At 46.5% G+C, this 21324-nt stretch overlaps 1 protein-coding gene across 2 annotated transcripts in view; it reads right to left on the reverse strand.

Annotated features, from left to right (window-relative positions):
• The window catches only part of NOTCH4 (notch receptor 4), a 45776-nt gene extending 24674 nt beyond the window's left edge, over positions 1-21102 (reverse strand). For both annotated transcript variants that reach the window (XM_081901307.1, XM_081901306.1), the window contains exons 1-9: positions 20812-21102; positions 18869-18944; positions 16132-16400; positions 14235-14573; positions 7261-7383; positions 4244-4399; positions 3181-3366; positions 1902-2009; positions 958-1071 (exon numbers count right to left, since the gene is read on the reverse strand). In XM_081901307.1, the coding sequence (XP_081757433.1) occupies positions 958-1071; positions 1902-2009; positions 3181-3366; positions 4244-4399; positions 7261-7383; positions 14235-14573; positions 16132-16400; positions 18869-18944; positions 20812-20854 (1414 nt within the window). In that variant the 5' untranslated portion in view covers positions 20855-21102. The remainder of the gene's footprint in view (positions 1-957; positions 1072-1901; positions 2010-3180; positions 3367-4243; positions 4400-7260; positions 7384-14234; positions 14574-16131; positions 16401-18868; positions 18945-20811) is intronic.
• Between the last annotated feature and the right edge of the window lie 222 nt (positions 21103-21324).

A 21324-nucleotide genomic window follows, 5' to 3' on the forward strand; every position in this document is an offset into this window, starting at 1 on the left:
TAATTCCTGCCTTGAGACCTCAATTAAAAAATGACAACACAAAAAACCAGGTCCAACACTTGGAGCTGCAGTAGGCAACTGGCATACCCCGCAAGTGTCCTGGCCAAACTGGGACATCCCATTTTTTTATCGTGAGAGAACGGCGGCCATTTTGGCGTGATTTCCCCTCGAAGAAAGCGCTTTCTTTGTTTCCTCCCCACCACCCTTCGCTTTCTTTCTCTCTCTATTCTCTTTCAATAAGATTTATCATTTTCTAATTTTAAAAAATTCACACGTTTTTATTTATCAAAATACAGACTGTCCATTAGACACCAACTGCTCCCCCTCCACTCCATGGTTCGTTTCAGTTTTCCTTTGCTGCTGCATATTCTAATTGTTCTTTATTATTTCTTTTCCATACCCCCCCCCAGTTTATTTTAAACTGCTAATCCTGCTAACGTTTTGATTTGCTGACAATAATTTTTCGAATTCCTGCATTGCAGAGGGTTGGACTAAATGGCCCTCAGAGTCTCTTCCAACTGTACGATTCTGTGATTCTATGATCCTATGAAATATTCTACCCCCCCCCCCAATCTTAAGGACTTATTCTTCCTGATTTCATATTCTACCAGTTAAACACCACCGTTCTCTCTCAATCCGGGCTCATTGCACTTCCGTACGCAACACCAGTTTCCCCTGGGGAAACCCACAGTTTACCCCTAGATTGGAGCAAACAGCAGTCGGATTTTCCACAGATTAATGTTTGCTCTGATCTATTGCTAAAGAGTGGGTTTTCTGGGGGGAAAAGGTGAGGTAAAATCGCTCGGACCCTTATCTAGATCATGGGGCAAGCAGAAAACTGCTCACTTGTGCTTTTTAGGCACAGAACAAGTGTGGATGAGCCCCTCACTCTCTCACTCTCTCTCTCTCTCTCTCTCTCACACACACACACAAACACACACACACAGAGACAGTTACCTTGAAGGCAGGAGCAATGGAAAATCCCTGCAGAGTTCTGGCACTGGCCCCCATTTTTGCAGGGGGAGCTGGCACAGCTGTCCACCTCCATCTTGCACCGGGGTCCCTCAAAACCTAATAAGAGTGGGGCAAAAGGTCAAAGGTCAGTGCATACCAACCAGAAAAGCAATAACTGGGAAATGCTGTTTCATGTACAAAATACACTTAAGAATGCCGAGAGAGCATCAAAACACATACATGTGGGAATGTGCATTTTTAAAATACATTCCCTCCACCAATGACAATATTTAAGCTTAAAGGTCCAAAGAGTCTAAAGAGTTTAAACACACGCACACATTTAGGAGAATGATCTTGAAGATGAACTAGAAGCTGTTCAAAGCTTTACCCACAATTTAATTTAATTGATGTCGAGTTCACATAGCAATTGTGGGAACTCCTTTCAGGTGCAGGTGAGAGATTTTTGAACCAAATATGTCATATTAGGGGCACAAAAACGTTGAGGCTGAAAGAGAAGAATGAAAAAAGAAGAAATGGAGAGAAACAGAAAGATTGACTCATCCCTAGATGGGGATGAATACATTACAGTGGTACCTCGGGTTACATACGCTTCAGGTTACATATGCTTCAGGTTACATACGCTTCAGGTTACAGACTCCGCTAATCCAGAAATATTACCCCGGGTTAAGAACTTTACCTCAGGATGAGAACAGAAATCGTGCTCTGGCGGCGCAGCGGCAGCAGGAGGCCCCATTAGCTAAAGTGGTGCTTCAGGTTAAGAACAGTTTCAGGTTAAGAACGGACCTCCAGAACGAATTAAGTACTTAGCCTGAGGTACTACTGTACTAGGAGCAAGCAGATGAATGGGAAGGAGGAAGAACCAGCCACTTCAGAAATCCCCTCCTGGCTTGAGATCTCTGACTCCTCTTTTTGCGTTCTTCACTTACCAAGAGGACACTGGCAGGCAACTCCATGGCTCTGTTGCAGGCAGGTTCCTCCGTTGAAGCAGCTATCTCGGGAGCATTGTCCCACTTCACACAATGGCCCACTGAAGCCTACATTGGAAAGGAATCAACAGAAGAAATATATTATTAGGGGTAAGAAGACAGTGTAGTACACTGGTCAGAGCAGGGGTGGGCAATGGTCAGAGCAGGGGTGGGCAATCTCCACCCAGACTTGGCTTATCAAAAGGGTTCAAGTTGGCCCAGGAGGCTCTTTTCCCTGTGACACCAGCTGACAGAAAGTAGTAAGGAGTTAAAAACCCCATTGGCTATGCATGCCTCTTCCCAGTAGGGAAAGTCAAAGCAGGAAGGTTTAAGGCACTTCCCGCACTTGCTAACTGAAGAGTGGGGGCTGGTGGGGCTGTTAAATCCTGCCCTGTTCAGCAGGAATTCATGCAAACCACATCCTGAATTGGGCATGGGTATGTATGCTAAAACAAATGTTTTACTCCATTTTAGTAGGGGATTCCACACAAACCCCTGCTAAAACCAGGGTGGGGAACCAAACCTTTTTTTAAAAAAAGCAATGCCTTGTAAGGTGCTTTGAAGTCCCGACTACGGGACTTCAAAGCACCTTGCACCTGATCTAATTGTGACATCAGGTGACTGAGAGGTGGGCAGCATGACCCACCTGCCAAACTTGGCCTGCGAGGCTGATCTGATTAGGATAGTCTGACCTGTGGAGCCCCAAAAGCTAAATTGGCTGGGGATGATGGATGTTGTAGTCCAACAACATCTGAGGACCCAAGGATGAAGAACACTGTTTTGGTCAGCGACTCCCTTTATCCTTGACCGCTGGCCATGCTGGCTGGGGATGATGGGAGTTCTAGTCCAGCAACATCTGGGGGCAATATATGGAAGGACACTTGGCTGAAGGAGATGGTGATGATGATAAAATAAAGTGCCTAATTGAACTATGGAACTTGCTCTCACAGGAGGCAGGGATGGCCCTCATCTTGGATGGCTTTAAAAGAGGATCAGACAGATTCACAGAGGAGAGGACTATTGATGGCTGCTGAATGCCAGGGGAGAGGACTTCTGTGCTCAAATCCTGCTTGCTGGTTTCCCACTGGTTCAGCCACTGTGGGAACAGGATGCTGGCCCAAGGGGAAACCCAAAGAAACTGGAGGGCTGAGTTTCAGGATTTGAACCCAGGACTCCCTGACTCGACTCTTGGCAGCCCAACTGCTATTCCACCTTTTCTCTTCCCAGCCCTGCTCCTTACCCGAGGGGCAGAGGCACTGGAAGCGGCCCAGCAAATCCAGGCAAGAGGCTCCGTTGTGGCAGGGCTGGCTGAGGCACTCGTTGAGGTTCGCTTCACAGCGAGAGCCCGTGTAGCCCTCGGGACAGCGGCAGGTAAAAGATCCGGGTGTGTTGTGGCAGCTTCCTCCGTGTTCACAGGGCTCTGCACCTGGACAGGCCGAGAGGAACAGGCCGTCACAGACTGGCTGGATGTACAGGACACTGGTGGGAGGCACCAGCCGGTTAACCCCCCAGGGAAGAAGGCTCAGAGCCAGGGGATTGGTGGTGGGACGACGATGAGTGGTGAGAGGGAGAAGGAGCAGACTGGGAGAAGGAAGTACCAGGAGCAGGAGGGGCAACAGGGTTTAGTGAGCAGGAAGAGGCTGTGGCAGACAGCAGTTCAGACTCCGAGGCTGGAAGGGGTGGAGGTGGGGTCAAGAGGCTGAGTGAAGGCCGGTTGTGGAAGAAGATGGAGAATCTCCCTCCTGCTGCAACCAACTCCCCTCTTCCTGGTCTCCCAGAACATGCAGAGAAATGAAGAGGGCGGAGCGACGAGAGGTAAGAAGGAGAAACCTTAGGCTAGCCTTTCTCAACCTGTGGGCCCAGATGTTGTTGAACTACAACTCCCATCACCCCTAGCTAGCAAGGCCAGAGCTCAGGGATGATGGGAGTTGTAGTCCAACAACATCTGGGGACCCACAGGTTGAGAACCGCTGCCTTAGGCTGCTAGGGAAGGAGTCTTAGAGAGCGGAGGTGCTCACAACTGTCTGCCTCCTTGAGGCAAGACCTCCAGGACAGCTACTGAGATCACCAGGCCAGAGCTTGCGGTTTGTTTTCTTTGTTTCACTGGCCTCAGGTGATTTATTTCTTCATTGCCGACTTGCGCCTGACTCTGACCCCAACATAGATGCAGGGAAGGGACATGGCCATCTGCTCACACAGAGTGCTTCCGGACGGTCCTCTTATTCAGCATTCGTTCCCAATCAGTTTCTACTTATGATGGCGGACATATTTTTCTCTACCCCAACCTACGCCACCCACTTTACCCATCAGGCACTCGTTGATGTCTTCGTAGCACGTGGGCCCAGCGTAGCCTGGCTGGCAGGTGCAGACAGCATTGCCGGTCCGGAGGTCAGTGTCACAGAATGCATCGGGGTGGCATGGGTTGCTCAGACAGGCATCATGCAGGTGGCAAAGGAGCCCTGTGGGAGGAGATATAGGCGGTTATCAGAACAGCCCTTGAAGGAAGCTGGCACGCCCTCAAACTAACACCAGCCCTGCATGCCTCCCTATGGTAACCCCAGCCTACAGCATTTCATAGAATCAAAGTGTTGGAAGGGACCTTGAGGGTCCTCTAGTCCTGTTGTTGTCGTTTAGTCGTTTAGTCGTGTCCGACTCTTTGTGACCCCATGGACCAGAGCACGCCAGGCCCTCCTGTCTTCCACTGCCTCCCGCAGTTTGGTCAAACACATGTTCGTAGCTTCGAGAACACAGTCCAACCATTTCGTCCTCTGCCGTCACCTTCTCCTTGTGCCCTCCATCTTTCTCAACAACAGGGTCTTTTCCAGGGAGTCTTCTCTTCTCATGAGGTGGCCAAAGTATTGGAGCCTCAGCTTCACGATCTGTCCTTCCAGTGAGCACTCAGGGCTGATTTCCTTAAGAATGGATACGTTTGATCTTCTTGCAGTCCATGGTACTCTCAAGAGTCTCCTCCAGCACTATAATTCAAAAGCCTCAATTCTTCGGCGATCAGCCTTCTTTATGGTCCAGCTCTCACTTCCATACATCACTACTGGGAAAACCATAGCTTTAACTATATGGACCTTTTTCGGCAAGGTGATGTCTCTGCTTTTTAGGATGCTGTCTAGGTTTGTCCTTGCTTTTCTCCCAAGAAGCAGGCGTCTTTTAATTTTGTGACTGCTGTCACCATCTGCAGTGATCATGGAACCCAGGAAAGTAAAATCTCTCACTGCCTCTAGTCCAACCCCCTGCAAAACAGGAATGTCAGCTAAATGGCTGTCCAACCTCTGCTTAAAAACCTCCAAGAAAGGGGAGTCCACCCACTTCTGAGGGAGATGGATCCACTGTGGAACAGCTCTTAGCGTCAGAAAGTTCTTCCTGATGTTTAGTCAGAATCTCTTTTCTTGGAGTTGAAGCCTTTGTTTTTATCCTACCCTTTGGAGCAGGAAAAAACAGCTCCATCTTCGATGTGACATATTTGAAGACGGCTATCATATTTCCTCTCAGTCTCCTCTTTCCCAGGCTAAACATACCCAGTTCCCCCATCTGTTCCTCATAAGCCTTGGTTTCCAGGTCATATTGGTTCCCTCTGTCAGTGCTGACAGCACTGTGGTGATTTCACAGAATGTTCATAAACAGTCTGAATTCTGAAAGGGGTGGAGGGAGCTCAAACTGCATACAATAGGTCAGAGTCAATTAAGTCTTACTCAGAGTAGACCTGCTGAACTTAACAGAACTAACTTTGCCGTGCACATTTATTTCAGGGGGTCTACTCTGATTAAAGGGACATGGGTGTCGCTGTGGGTTAAACCACAGAGCCTAGGACTTGCTGATCAGAAGGTCAGCAGTTCGAATCCCTGCCACGGGGTGAGCTTCCGTTGCTCAGTCCCTGCTCCTGCAAACCTAGCAGTTCGAAAGCATGTCAAAGTGCAAGTAGATAAATAGGTACCGCTCCAGCGGGAAGGTAAACGGCGTTTCTGTGTGCTGATCTGGTTCGCCAGAAGCAGCTTAGTCATGCTGGCCACATGACCCGAAAACTGTACGCCGGCTCCCTCGGCCAATAAAGCGAGATAAGCGCCGAAACCCCAAAGTCGGGGGTTTACTCTGATTAAAGTTTAATTGAATACCACCCATCAGATAAGGAACCGGTCATCTGCTTGTCACCTTCCTTCCTATGAAGGTGACAACAAACTATGGTAGGGCTCATAGCTCAGTGGTGCAGCACATGCACAAGACCCCAGGCTCAGTTCTTGCATCGCTAGCTTGTGGTGCTTCACCTGGTCAGATAACAGAGACACCAGTGGTCTGATGCAGTCAGTACACAGCAGCTTCTGTGGATGTTTGGGCTGCCCTAGGGTCCTGAAGTTTGCAAACAACATTCTCAACAGCGTCAGCAACAGGATGTTGACAAACAGTGCAACCGCTGTCAGGGAAGTGAGAGGTCAATGTGGCTGGGGAACATCCCTACTTAATGCTAAACCACGTGTGCTTGCTGTTTCTCAGCTCAGAAGGCTCTCGCCAACCCATCACAGGGTGTCTCTGCGGATTCTGCTTCTCAGGCGACCGCTAGGCAAGTCGCTTTCCTTTGATAGCCAGACAGCTCCTTTTACGCCTAATTCAGGAAGCTGGGAGCTTCCTGGTTTCCTTGTTTACCCGTTAAGAGGCTGGCGGGGAAGGATCGGTAGCTTTTTAAAGAATTTATGATGCTATCTGTTTTATTTCTGATCCCTTTCCTAACATGGCGTTTGCTCCCCCCTCCCCTTTGATGTTGCCGCCAACTCACCAAGACTGTGTGTCCCATGAGCATTCAGCTGTTCCCCTGAGATCTATCCTTGGTCAGTTCAGAACCCATCACACAATACCACTGCTCCCTCCCCTTACTTCATAAACAATTATTTCATAAAACTGATACAGTGCAAGAAAGAAAACCCCTCAAAGCATTTTACAAAACCGTTTGAGCACTGCGACTTTTCCTCAGGGTGAGGGAAAGGGCCAATCTTTGAACACAGAAGGTTCAATTGCTATTATCTCGGGGTGAGGTGGGGTGGAATGTTCCTTTTCTGAAATCTTGGAGAGCTACTGCCAGTCAGTGTAGACAGTATGGGGCTGGAAGACTGACTTGGTATAAGGCAACCTATGGTTGGTTGGTTGGTTGGTTGGTTTTTAATGTGGGGAGGACCACAGCTTGGGTAGAACATCTGTGTTGCATGCAAACAGTCCCAGGCTCAATTCCCGACATCTCCAGGGAGGGCTGGGAATATCCCCTGCCTTGAAACCTTGAAAAGCTGCCAAAGTTGGTGGTGGGAACATGCTGGTACCTCACCTGTCCAACCCGGCAGGCAGTGGCAAGTATATGATGCCACCCCATCCTGGCAGGTTCCCCCGTTGCGGCACTGATGCCCAATGCAGTCGTCTGGGTTCACCTCGCAGTATTGACCTGTGTAGCCTAGGGGGGGGGGGAGAAAACAAATTCATGGATGATTCGATGGGAAGGTGGACAGGCCTTGGTTCTGATGCAACAGGGCCTTCCTCAGGTACTTGTGCGGAAGCAGGCCTACAGCCACCATTTGCTCTTGGCGGCCATCTTAGATGGTAACCATGGTTACCTGCAGGGCCACACAAACCATTAAGCGAAATAAGCCCATACTTAGGGAGTTTTCCATTTAACAACAACAAGAAGAAGACCCGGGGTGTCCCGCACCCACTGCACCCCTTTTCCTCCCCCCCTGGAGCAACCCAGTCAGATGGACGGGGTACAAATAATAAATTATTCTTATTGTTGCTTCATACTTCACATTCTGTCCCCAAACATCAGGGGAGAGCGTGAGTAAAAATGAACAAATTGGTGAAAACAGCACACACAAAACACATTACTTTAGGGTAAAACCGCTTGCAGAGTTTTTTTTTTTTTTAATATAATTTTTATTAGGTTTGTAATATTCAAAATTCAAATTGCAAATACATGTTTCCATAAATCTAATGGACTCCCCCCATCTTCCGATCACTGCTTTCTCTGTAAATCCAAAACCTCAGCAATTTGTTGACTTATTTTAAACATAATAATATATCTTCCATTTTATCGTGATATCTGATCTCTAAACATTTCAATCCAAATCCATTAATTTTTAATTTCAACACAATAAAATTATTTCTTTACACCACTTCTGTCTTGTTGTGCCTTATTTACCAATTCAAAAATTTACCGATACTGAAGCTGTACTTTCCTAGAAAGGAGCATTTTTTAACATTCATACAACTTATAATGCTTTTTCAAATAGTCCTTAAATTTTTCCCAAACTTCCTCCGTTTCTTCTTCTCCCGAGTCTCGAATTCTGCCAGTCATTTCAGCCAGTTCCATATAGTCCATCAGCTGCGTCTGCCATTCTTCCAGTGTGGGTAGATTTTGTGTCTTCCAGTGCTTTGCCATCAAGATCCTTGCTGCTGTAGTAGCGTACATAAAGAAAGTTCTATCTTTCTTAGTCACCCTCTGGTCTACCATGCCCAGGAGGAAGGCCTCCGGTGTCTTGGGTACGGTAAATCTAAGCACCTTTTTTAGTTCATTATGTATCATCTCCCAGAAGGCCTTCACCTTCGGGCAGGTCCACCAGAGGTGTAGAAATGTCCCTTCCTCTTCTTTACATTTCCAACATTTATTATCAGACAGGTGATATATCTTTGCAAGCTTGACTGGGGTCATGTACCACCGGTATGTCATTTTCATAATATTTTCCTTCAAGGCACTACATGCCGTGAATTTCATTCCGGTGTTCCATAACCTTTCCCAGTCTTCAAACATAATGTTATGCCCCAAGTCCTGCGCCCACTTTATCATGGAGGATTTAACAATCTCATCCTGTGTATTCCATTTAAGCAGCAAGTTGTACATTCTCGAAATTAGCTTAGATTTTGGCTCAAGCAACTCTGTCTCTAGTTTCGATTTTTCCTCCTGGAAACCCACTTTTTTGTCCGCTTTAAAAACTTCCTGAATTTGAGCATAATGCAACCAATCTCGCACCTTGTTTTTTAACTTTTCCATACTCTGCAACCTCCATTTATCTCCAATTTTTTCAATTATTTCCCAATATTTAGGCCAGTGGGCCTCCATATTGAGTCTTTTACGTGCTTTGGCCTCCATCGGTGAGAGCCACCTCGGAGTTTTACTCTCCAATAAGTCTTTATATTTTGACCAGACCATAAAAATTGCCCTTCTGACAATATGGTTTTTGAACAATTTATGAACTTTAACCTTGTCATACCACAAATATGCATGCCACCCAAAAGCATTATCAAATCCCTCCAGGTCGAGGACATCGGTGTTCTCCAACAAAATCCAATCCTTCAACCAGCAGAGGGCTGCAGATTCATAATATAACTTCAAGTCCGGCAGGGCAAACCCCCCTCTTTCTTTCGCATCTGTTAGTATTTTAAACTTTATTCGGGGCTTTTTGCCCTGCCAGACAAATTTAGATATATCCCTCTGCCATTTTCCAAAACATTCCACCTTATCCACGATCTGGAGGGCCTGAAACAAAAATAGCATTTTCGGCAATACATTCATCTTTATAGCAGCTATTCTGCCCAACAAGGAAAGTTTCAGTCTTGACCATGTTTCCAAGTCTCTTTTGATCTCTGACCAACATTTCTCATAATTGTCCTTAAACAAATTCAAATTTTTGGAGGTCAGGTACACCCCTAAGTACTTTACTTTTTTAACCACATTTAGTTCTGTTTCTTTTCTGAACTCCTCTATTTCAGTAGTTGTCAAGTTTTTTGCTAAAACTTTAGTTTTTTGTTTATTCAGCTTGAATCCCGCCACCCGACCAAAGTCAGAAATTAATTCTAACGCTCTTTTAGTACTAGAGGCTGGCTCCTGTAATGTTAATACCAAGTCATCTGCAAATGCTTTCAGTTTATATTGTTTCTCTCCGACCACAATTCCCTGTGCCAACCGGTCATTTCTAATCATGTTCAATAGCACCTCCAGGACTGAAATAAACAGCAGAGGAGATAGAGGGCACCCCTGTCGTGTCCCTTTTTCAATTTTGAACTCCTCTGTCACCACGTTGTTTACTATCAATTTAGCTTTTTGTTCTGAATAAATTGCTTCTATTCCATTTTCAAACCCCCGCCCTACTCCCATCCTTTCCAAATTTTTCTTCATAAACATCCAAGAAATGTTGTCAAAGGCTTTCTCCGCATCAATAAAGATCAACACCGCTCTTGTATTTGAGTTAGTCTGTAAAAATTCCAAAATGTCAATGATGTTTCTTGTGTTGTCAAATAAATGTCTGCCAGGGAGAAAGCCTGCTTGGTCCTTATGAATCACTTCATTTAATACTTTCTTAAACCTGCTTGCCAAAATGTCTGCAAAGATTTTGTAATCCACATTTAGGAGTGAGATAGGACGGTAGTTTTTAAGTTGAGTTTTTTCAGTTTCTGATTTTGGTATCAACGTGATGAAAGCTTCTTTCCACGTTTCCGGTGCCTTCCTCCCCTCCATAATCTGGTTACAAACTTCCAACAATGGTTGTATCAATGAATCCTTCAATGCCTTGTAATATTTGGAAGTAAGTCCATCAGGTCCCGGAGACTTGCCCAGTTGGAGGTTCTGAATGGCGCATTCAATTTCTTGGATTGTAATATTACAGTTCAGGGTTGCTCTCATTTCCTGGGGTATTTTTTGTAATCCATTAGTTGTGACAAATTGGTCTACCTCCGAGCCTTTTTGTGGCCTTTGTGAATAAAGTTCTTTGAAATATCTCTGGAAACACTTTCTAATTTCCTCGGGTTTCTGAACCATTCTCCCTTCAATCTCTAGATTTGTAACTGTGTTAAGCCTTTGTCTCTTTTTCAACTGCCAAGCCAACAACTTCCCGCACTTATTAGCAGATTCAAAGGATCTTTGTTTCATTTGTTTAATTTTCCATTCCACCTCTTGATTTATCAGTTTCGAATATTGTGCCTGGAAAAACTTCACTTCTCTCAATACTTCCTTTGATTTAGGCCTGGATCTCAGTTTTTTCTCTCCTTCTCTTATTTTCTCCAAAATCTTCTCCTTCTTTTCATTCCAGAGCCTTTTTTTAATCGTGTTCTGCTGTATTAGAAACCCTCTCATAACTGCTTTACTTGCGTCCCAGATTGTTCTTTTTTCCACATTTGTCTTTAAGTTTATTTCAAAATAATCCTTTAAAACTTTTTGGGCCTTCTTAACAATCTCCTGATCTCTTAACAAAGCGTCGTTCATTCTCCATCTGAAAGATCCGGTTGTATTTAATCTCAATTCCATTCTCAAAGCGTTGTGGTCGGAGCAGGTTTTTGGGCAGATTTCCACTTTTCTGGTCTTAGGTGCCAGCCCTCTAGTTATCCATATTTGGTCGATTCGCGTCCATGTCATGTGGGCCTCAGAAAAGAAAGTTCCTTCTTTCCCTAGAGGGTTCTTGATCCTCCATATATCAATCAAATCCAAATTGTCAGTCATTTCGAAAAAGGTTTTTGGTAGTCTGCCGTCTTTCGTTATATTAGCACTTTGCGACTTATCCATATTCACTGAGGCGACGCCGTTCATATCTCCCAACATGATAATGTTGTTGTAATCCAAATAGTCCAGCATAGTCTCATGCAGCTTCTTGAAAAATTCCGATTTTCCATCATTTGGGGCGTATATTCCTAGAATTAAAAACTTTTCTCCTTGTGTCTGAATTTCAATTGCCAAAATTCTACCCTGTTCATCTTTGAATACGAATTTTGGTGACAAGTTCTCCTTTGCATATATCACCACTCCTCTTTTCTTAACTTTGTCCGATGAGATAAATTCTTGGCCTAGCCTTTTGTTAATTAACACTTTTCTGTGGAGTCTTGTCACATGTGTTTCTTGCAGGCAAATAATGTCCAATTGTTCTTTTTTCAAAATATGAAATACTTTTCTCCGTTTTTCTGGAGAATTCCCGCCATTTATGTTCCAGCTAAGAAGCTGTAGAGACATCCTGGTCTACTTCTTAGATATCACAGTTGGGTATCTAATTTGTCCTCCGTTCCCGAAGGCTGTGGTGCCGGTCCGCCTCCAGATGGTACGGGTCTTGGTGGTGATCCCGGTGGTGGAGGCCAAGAATCTGCAGCTCTCTTTTGGAGGTCCTCCTCGTTGTCGTGTAGGAACTTCTGGTGGTCCTCTGGTGTTTTAATTCTTACCTTCTTTCCTTTATAGGTGAATGATAGGCCTTGAGGAAATTCCCACCTGTAAGGGATTGCGTTGTACCTTAACAATTTGGCCAAGTCTGTATATGAGGCTCTAAGGTCCAACAGATATTTAGGAATGTCTCTATAAATTTCTGCCCTTTTGCCTTCAACTTCCAGAGATTTTTTAAAATGTTGGCCTAGTATCTTGTCTCTTTCCTCTCTTGTTCTCAAACAAACCAAACAGTCTCTGGACTTGTCTTTCTTAACCGATCTTCCCAATCTGAAGGCCGTCACAATTTTGAAGTCTTTATCTTCCTCAACCCCCCAAAATTTAGAAAACAACTGCGTCAAAAATTCCTCTAGGTTGCCCTGCTCCAGCTCTGGGACGGCCCTCAGCCTAAGATTACATTCCTTACTTTTCAGTTCCACCATTGACAGGTAGGCTTGCTGTTCTCCTACCTGTCTTTTCAGAGGTCTTACTTCCCCTTTGATCTCCTCCACCTTTTTGCACGCTTGCTCAGCTTTTTGATTGGCTTCCGCAGCTAATTTGTAGTTCTCCGCCGTAGCTCCTTGCAGTTTCTCAATAGCCTGAGTATGCTGGGAAACCTGATCTGTTAACTTACTGATAATAGATGTAGCTCTGTCAATTTTAGATGACTGATCGTCCACCTTCTTATTCAAAAGTGCCAGTTGTTCCAAAATTTGTTTCAAGACTGGATCAGTTCCTCCAGTTGCCATATCTTCTGTTGCAAGCGTTTCAACTTCTTCCTCCTGCGCCGTCAGCACAGTTGGTACCGAGGATCTGCGTTGATGAGTCAACGTTGTTTGAACAAGCTGCCCAGCTCTCTTATCTTTTTTCTTTTCTTTAGCTTCCTCAGCTAAAGCTTCCTTAGCTTTAGATGCTCTTGTTTTCCCTGGGCCACTCATTCCCCAGCTGCCTCTGTTCAAGGTCAAACAGTCTTTCAATCCATGAGAAAGGCAAGTCCAGAATGTAAACAATTAAACCACAAAAAATCCCAATAAGGTACAGTTCCCAGGCCTCAATGCCTCCGCAAATCCACTAGGGGGGGTTTTCATAAGAAAGAAAGTTTCTTTTCCACCATCAAAGTTCCTATTTCAACTTTTATAGTCCCCAAGTTCAAAAAGGAGGCTTTCAGATAGTTCTGTTTCAAAATAGTGCCACAAGGTAACGGAAAGGTTCCAATATCAGTATTAAAGCGATAGTGTATCCATCAATGCAACAATTTGTACTTAAGAAAAAGTTTCAGCAGCCTGACAGTACTCCTTTGCAACACTGGCAGTCCGATAGCTCGGTTATCCCCTTCAATTCCACGTCACTTCACAATAGGGGGAAGATTCCTTAGCGCAATGAACCAACAGATTTAATCCTTCAATCTTTTTAATTTCTAGAAGAACACAGTCTGTTAATGCCCCTTCATACTAATTTCAAAGTCTCTTTTGAGCGCTTCAGCCCACATCGGGCTCTTTGCTTTGCTCTGATTAGCAGGACCGGAAGGCGGACTTCCTGTTACTCGCCTCCCGTTTTCAGCCGAATTAAACGAATTTAAATCAATCTTTAGTCAATCTTTAGTACCCCTTACTCACGGGTAAATTGCAGCCAATTCCGATGATTTTCAAGAAGAAAGGTCGACGCTCATCAGCAACAGCAGCGCGGCTTCACTTCCGCGAAAAGAGCGATGAACTCACAGCGCCGCTCCCCCGTTCACGTTCCGGAGCCTCTTACGAGGTCCCTTCCTCGTTTCTGGGGGGGCTTCTGGCACCCGCCGAGTCCCACGGCCGCAGGCTCGCTCTGCCTACGGTTTGTCTTAATGGGTCTCCGCTTTGCCGCAGCGGACGACCCTTTTTCGCGGAGCCCCTCTTCACACAGTAAAGAGGACCGCCATTGCCGTTTTGCGCCGCCTCCGGCAGAGTTGAGTGCAATTCACAATAATGCATTTCCATGGGCATTTCTTTTTAAAAAAAGAAAACACTCCCAGATTGTTGCAAAAACATGGAGAATTGAATCAAAGCTTGGACAAATGAGCACTGAAATTTAGAGATCGTTCCGCTCCATATCCAGGCAGAATCCATGGATTGGGTTTATCAACCTTGCCTGTTTCTTACCTGGGGGACACAGGCAGCCATGGTATCTTTCATCAACAGGGTGGCAGGTGCTACCATGGAGGCAGATCTCCGGGGAACAGGGTCCCAGACGGTACTGGCAGAGCGGACCCGTAGAACTGGGTGGGCAAACGCAGCGGAACGAGCCAATGTTATTAATACAGCTGCCTCCGTTGAGGCAGGGGTGAGGGTCCCCGAAGCACTCGTTGACATCGTGCTGGCAGGTGTGCCCTTCGAAGCCTGGCCGGCACTGGCAAACGATGACCGGGTAGGTGATGACGCAAGTCCCGCCGTTGGCGCAGGGATTCGCTGGGCAGAAGTCCATCAGCTGGCAGTTCTTCCCTGGAAGCAAAGCCAAACGCGTAAGCCAACCTTCTTTCCCAGCCTTTTCCTCCCCTCTGGCTCTCACAAGAATGTAAGGTTAAAGGTCAATGCAATTCAGCATCCTGTTTCCGACAGTAGTCGCCCAGATGGCTTTCAAAGGAAGCACGGTGTCGGAAGTGCCGCAGCAGAGATCATACTTTGTGCAGCTAAAGGGTTAACTCTGTCCTTTGTTACATTCAACAGGCTAAGAGTGGAAGGCGCGAAGGAAGTGGCAACCCCCAAGCTGCTGCACTGAGTGGAGAAGGTTGGCACGCCCCACTCCCACCCCCAGCCAGTGCCCATGTAGGCATAGGGTGAAGGTGCTGCTTAGCTGCCAGGTAAAGTGGCATGATCGCTCCTGAAGTAAGGTGTGCTTTGATTGGCTGTGTAGTTCTATGGGAATTTTCCTTTGTATGTTTGGTTGAATGTCTCCCTGTGATGTGCAAGGCCTGAATTAAAGAGAATAAAACCTCTCTGTTCCTTTCTCCTCAGATTATACAGTTTCTGTTAGGATGTATTTTCTCTCTGGACTCCGTCTGTCTTATTTAAGTGACTTTGCTAACTCTCAGAAGCAGGGCAATAGTCCTCCCTGGCCCATGCAGCAAGTGGCGATCCATGATAGACTATCTCTGAATATGAGTCTCTCTTCATGTTATCATTAACCATGTTATTATGATAGTTCTATGCTACATAATTATGTCCGTCCTTCTTACTGTGCTTTTCTTCTGGGAGAAGAGCCACAGCTTAATGCTTTGTCTCAGGTTTAATCTCCAGGGAGGGCTGGGAAAAATCCCTTCAAACACTGTGACAATACATTCCCAACACTGAGATATGGCCATCCTTTGAAATTCCCACTTGCCTACATCTTACAAGGCCATTCTCCATCCTAGTAGCGTGTACAAGGATGCACATACAGTTGGGTCAAAGTACAAGAATGCATGTACTTCAACATGCATCTATTAGTGAAAACAACCTGCGAAATGGCAGAACCACCTTGCAAAATTACGTACAGTCAAACCTCGGTTGTCGAATCTGTTTGACAACTGAGAATCAGAGGATGATCGGCAAAGTCAATGGAGAAAAAAGAAAAAAAACTCATTGCAAGCTATTTGGCTTCTGAAAATCATTTGAAAACTGGAGCAGTTACTTCTGGGTTTTCCGTGTTCGGGAGCAGAGGTTTGACGGTATTTTGGGGGGAAATTGCGTACAAAAATGCGTAAGCTAAGAGAAATCAGTGCTTAAAATACTAATGAACTTTTAGGAGGAACTTAAAAAGAAAGAAAGAATCGCAAGCTGATGTGGAATTGTGGGTAGCTGAATTTAAGACTGGAGAAATGATAAAATGAGAGAAACCGAGATGGATACGTTCGCCCTTATAGCGCATCCTGGACTGTGAGTTGCACCAAGCTAAATTCTACTCAAGTGCATTGGAATTAATGGACCTTAGCTAATTGCGTCTGTTGATTGCAGTGGGCCTACCCTGAGTTGATTTCCCAAACAGAAGCCACAAGTGTGTGTGTGTCTTCCTTTGCCATACCTGTCCACCCTGGCAAGCACTGGCATCGATACTCTTTCCCGGAGAGCCAGTGGCACGTCCCCCCATGTTGGCAGGGGGAAGGGAAGCAGGGGTCTCCAACCACTCCCTGGCATTCCTCCCCAGTGAAACCTGGAGGGCACAGGCACGTGTAGGCAGGGGCGTTTGGGGGAAGAAGGGCCGTGAGGGAGCAGGTGCCCCTGTTCTGGCAGCGCCCAGGTGTGCAGGGGTCCACAAATTGGCATGTCTCTCCCACGTAGCCGGCGTGGCACCTGACAAGGCAAGAAGAAGAAGAAGAAGAAAAGTTAGAGAAAGGATAAACTTCCCCAAAGCACAAAAAGCTCTAGTGTAGCCTGAGTCCGAACTATATAGTTGCCAGGCAGTCATTTGTTTTGGGTGCTGAGAATTGTTAGGAGACCACTATTCCCTTCGCAGGGTTACAATTCCCAGAGGAGATGTCTGTTAAACCACTCTGGATGGAAGGAAAATTCGTAAGGAAAGATAATAAGAATGATTTGAGAAGACTGTAGAATGCAAAGATTATTGTAAATTGTATAATGTGGAGGAAATCGAGTGGGGGCGGAGAGAAGCGGGAGGAAGGAGAAAAGAATAATACGATGGATTGAGGAAATATAAATGTAAATGTATGGGGGTGGGGAGGAAATGGTGTTGGCTTTGGTACATTTGTAATGTAATATGTGAAAACCAATCAATCAATCAATCAATCAATAACCAACCAACCACTCCGGGAACTGTAGCTCTGGGAAGAGAAAGCAAAAGGAAAACTGCTTGGAGCTGAGTTTTCTAGGCACAGCAAAAGCTGAGCCCTGAGAAGAAATAGGATAGCCATCTTTAAATATCTAAAGGCCTGTCACAAGGAAGCTTGATTTCTCCTGCTCTGGATGGTAGGACTTGAACCAATGGATTGAAGCTCCAAGAAAGGAGATTCCGTCTAAACATCAGGAAAACTGGTGGAGAATTGCTGGACTCTGCTTCACTGGAGGTTTCAAAGCTGAGTTTGGGTGGCCATCTGTCATGGATGCTTCAGTTGAGATCCCTGCGCTGCAGGAAGTTGAACTAGATGACTCTCAGGGTCCCTTGAAGCTCGACAAATTCCGTGTTTCTATTATTCTCTTAGGGGAAAAGGTGGCCTCTTGATAAAAATCACAGATCTTTAGAGCTGGAAGGGACCACGAGTATCATCGAGTCCAACCCCCGGCGATGCAGGAATATCTTTGCCCAACGTTTTGGTGTGTTTAACAAACTACAGTTCCCAGCATTCCTTGAGGGAACCCATGACTGCTTTAAATGTATGGTGTTGATGCAGCCACATACAGTGGCACCTCAGGTTAAGAACTTAATTCGTTCTGGAGAACCGTTCTTAACCTGAAACTGTTCTTAACCTGAGGTACCACTTTAGCTAATGGGGCTCCCGCTGCCACTGCGCCACCGCCACACAATTTCAGTTCTCATCCTGAAGCAAAGTTCTTAACCTGAGGTAATATTTCTGGGTTAGCGGAGTCTGTAACCTGAAGCGTATGTAACCTGAAGCATCTGTAACCCAAGGTACCACTGTATTCAAAAAAAGGGACCTTGGAGGTCATAATATGCTCAATGTTGGTTCAGGACTTGCTTTCAATATCAGGGCTCAGTCCCCGGCAGAGGGGCACGAAGGAACATGAAACCTTGAGTGACTCTGAGCCTGTGCAGATTACCTGCTCGGAGCTCACTGGACGACACTGAATCCAATTACTATCTCTGAGTGGGGGGCATTGTTGGGGGGTAGCCTCTGTGGTGGGGGCTGAGTCCTGGGTCATCTGCACTAGATGTGTGTTGGGGGCACGCGCGGAGAATTGGATCTGTCCACTGGGCAGCATCCTTATCTCCCCCACTCCCTATGGGGCAGGTTTGACAGACTGGTAGGGACTCCCACTAGAATCAGTCGACCGGGCAGGGCAAGGCTGGTTCCCTGAGCTCCTGGCAGTGGAGTTGTCGTAAATTATTAGGAGAGAAAAAGAAAAGTCGGTGCGGTGCAAATGCATTATCAAGAGTGCCAGATTAGCTCCGCCGGTTTATACTGCGCTGACCTCAGTACTGCCTTGCCCCTCTCCTTCCTGGTAACCGACAGGAACTCCACCACTGGGGAAGCCCGAAAACCAGTGCAGCCCCGCCCTCCTGCCTGTCGCCCCCCTGTCAATCACCTGATGTCACAGTGACATCAAATGAAATTGAATGAAGCCAGGAGTACAGTCCGGGCTTCTGAGCCCAGAACACCTTGTTGGCACCTGCACAGCTCAGAGCTTGGCAGTAAGAGCCAGCTTTCATTTATCCCTCCCTGCCCGCTCTAAAATCCAGTCTAAATTTGCATCCAGTGTCTATAAACTGCCCTATGCAAACTCTAGGCAGTGTTCTTTTTACCAGCCAGGGCTCGGACTTTTCGAGTACCTAGCAAAACGCCGCCGGCTGCTTCTCAGTCTAGTCTACATCGCAGGGCTGTCGTGATGGCAAAAGGAGGTGGCGTAGGAAATGCTGTGTTACATCACCCTGGGCTGATTAAAGGAAGGGCAGGTGGGAGGGGGATAAAAGAGTAACGAAGGCTGAGTCATCCTTTGCATAGTTCGATTCTAAGAAAGGGAACATCGTCCCGGAAAATGTACTCTCTCTTGGGATAGTTTCAACTCCTTGCCCCTTTATCCCAGACACATTATTTATTTCCTTATTGTGAATCCTGAAAACTTACAGGCAGGAGAAAGTCCCATTGGTGTGACTCACACAGATGCCTCCATTCTTGCAGGGAACCTGGTTGCAAGACAGACCTGGCCAGGAGAGAAAACAGAACAACGAGATGGTTCAAGTCCATGGGATTAATTCACATAAACAACAGAGTTGTTGGTGAATCTGTTTCTGGGCTGTGCCATTTTAGGCTCAGCATGATCAAATACTCTTCCAGAATTTTTAAAATAGTCCTGCACTTAGAAAACTAGCCTGCCAAGGGGACAGTTTCAAGCACTGTCTCTCTCCCTGAGATGCTAGATTTCTACATCCGGGGATTTTTATTTAGTTTTATTGGTACAGAGCAACATATAGTTACATCAGTTGCCTCTTCCTGTAGTTTAAAGCAGTGCAGCCTGGAAACAGGCTAAGCCAGGGCCCAGGCCGGTCCACTGTCCCTCAGACCTTGTGGGGGGCCGGACTATATTTTGAAAAATAATAATAATGGACGAATTCCTATGCCCCACAAATAACCCAGAGATGCATTTTAAATAAAAGCACACATTCTACTCATGTAAAAACACTAGGCAGGCCCCACAAATAACCCAGAGATGCATTTTAAATAAAAGGACACATTCTACTCATGTAAAAACATGCTGATTCCCGGACCATCCATGGGCTGGATTTAGAAGGCGAATGGGCCGGATCCGGCCCCTGGGCCTTAGTTTGCCCTGCCCATGGGCTAACCGCTTCTTTTGCCGCTTTGCGTGAAAACTCACACCAAGGGAGAGAGCACGGCTGTGGGATAGAGCACATGGCTTGAGGGTAGATGGCCCAGGGTTCAGCTGTTAGTAGCTCAAAGGATATGAAACAGCAGGAGCTGTCACTGGTTACACACAGTAACCTGATTCACATCTCCTTTGCCACAATTCCAGTTCTTCAATTCATGCATCTTATGCCAGGGAGGGAGAACCTGTTGTATTCCAGAGCATGTTGCTGGACTCCAGCTCTCATCAGCTTCAGCCAGCATGGCCAGTGGTCAGAGATGATGGCGAATTGTAGTCCATAATATCCAAGGGGCTACAAGTCCCCCTCCCAGTTTGATTTACATATACCTATCCAATGAGCAGTAGTGATGTATGGAAGTGAAAGCTGGACCATAAAGAAGGCTGATCGCCGAAGCATTGATGCTTTTGAATTATGGTGCTGGAGGAGACTCTTGAGAGTCCCATGGACTGCAAGAAGATCAAACCTATCCATTCTGAAGGAAATCAGCCCTGAGTGCTCACTGGAAGGACAGATCCTGAAGCTGAGGCTCCAATGATTTGGCCACCTCATGAGAAGAGAAGACTCCCTGGAAAAGACCCTGATGTTGGGAAAGATTGAGGGCACTAAGAGAAGGAGATGACAGAGGACGAGATGGTTGGACAGTGTTCTCGAAGCTACCAACATGAGTTTGACCAAACTGTGGGAGGCAGTGGAAGACAGGACTGCCTGGCGTGCTCTGGTCCAGAGGGTCACGAAGAGTCGGACACAACTAAACAACAACATCCAATGAGCAAACCTAAGTGTGGTTTTGCACATATATGTGTGCAGTGTGACCACACGTACAAACATGCAAATGGAAACAGTTGTGCGTACACAAATAAGCCACACACTGCCCCAAAAAGCCACATCAACTGCATACAAAAATGTATAGATAAATGGTGCTTCTGGTTGCCAACGTTTCAGCCCTTCTCTGCAGCTGTGCGTCTCTCACGGCAGTTGGATCTGGAGCAATTCAGCAGCTGATAGCATCACTCTCTGTACCAAGACAAGCACTGAGCATTGCTGTGGTCAGATCAAATTGCTGGCAAAGGCACAGTTGCATAGATGGGCTGAGATGTTGGTAACTTTCCCCGGCTGAAATCCAGCGAGGATGAAGGATTGAACCCCTTCCACCTGCCACAGGTTGGCTAACTTAATACTCACCTCGAGCGAGTGGAATCAAGGCCAGCAGCAGCAAGCGATCCATCCTGTTTGAAGACCACCCTACAGGACCCCCCCCCCCGCAACTTTCCTTCCTATCCGTCCAGAAGTGAGCTCAGAAGGCAGAACCCAGGCGTCCGGGGAAGGGTGTCAAAAAGCAAAGCCAAGATTGTGGAACAGAACCGGATCAAGAGGTGGCCCTTGGGTGCCCCCCACCCATGGAGCCCCCCATATCTGTAGATGGGCTGTACGGCTGTGCAACGGATTTCTCCCTGTCACCCCCCACCCCCGCCCTGCTTAAAGAACGAGGGACATCCTGCCGTCTCTGTACTCCATTGTCAAAGGTTTCCTGCCCCACACAATGCATGGGAGGAGAAAGGTTTCCTGTTACCCAGGGAACTCTCGTCAACATGCAAACAGGGTGGGGAGAATATGGGACGGGGGGGGGGGAGAGGACAACCCTGGAGGGGGCACTGCACCCAAATGAACATGGCACTGTGGACTAAGGCATTAGAG

The sequence above is a fragment of the Podarcis melisellensis genome, assembly GCF_964234715.1.
Source record: "Podarcis melisellensis genome assembly, chromosome: 2".
Lineage (NCBI taxonomy): Eukaryota > Metazoa > Chordata > Lepidosauria > Squamata > Lacertidae > Podarcis > Podarcis melisellensis.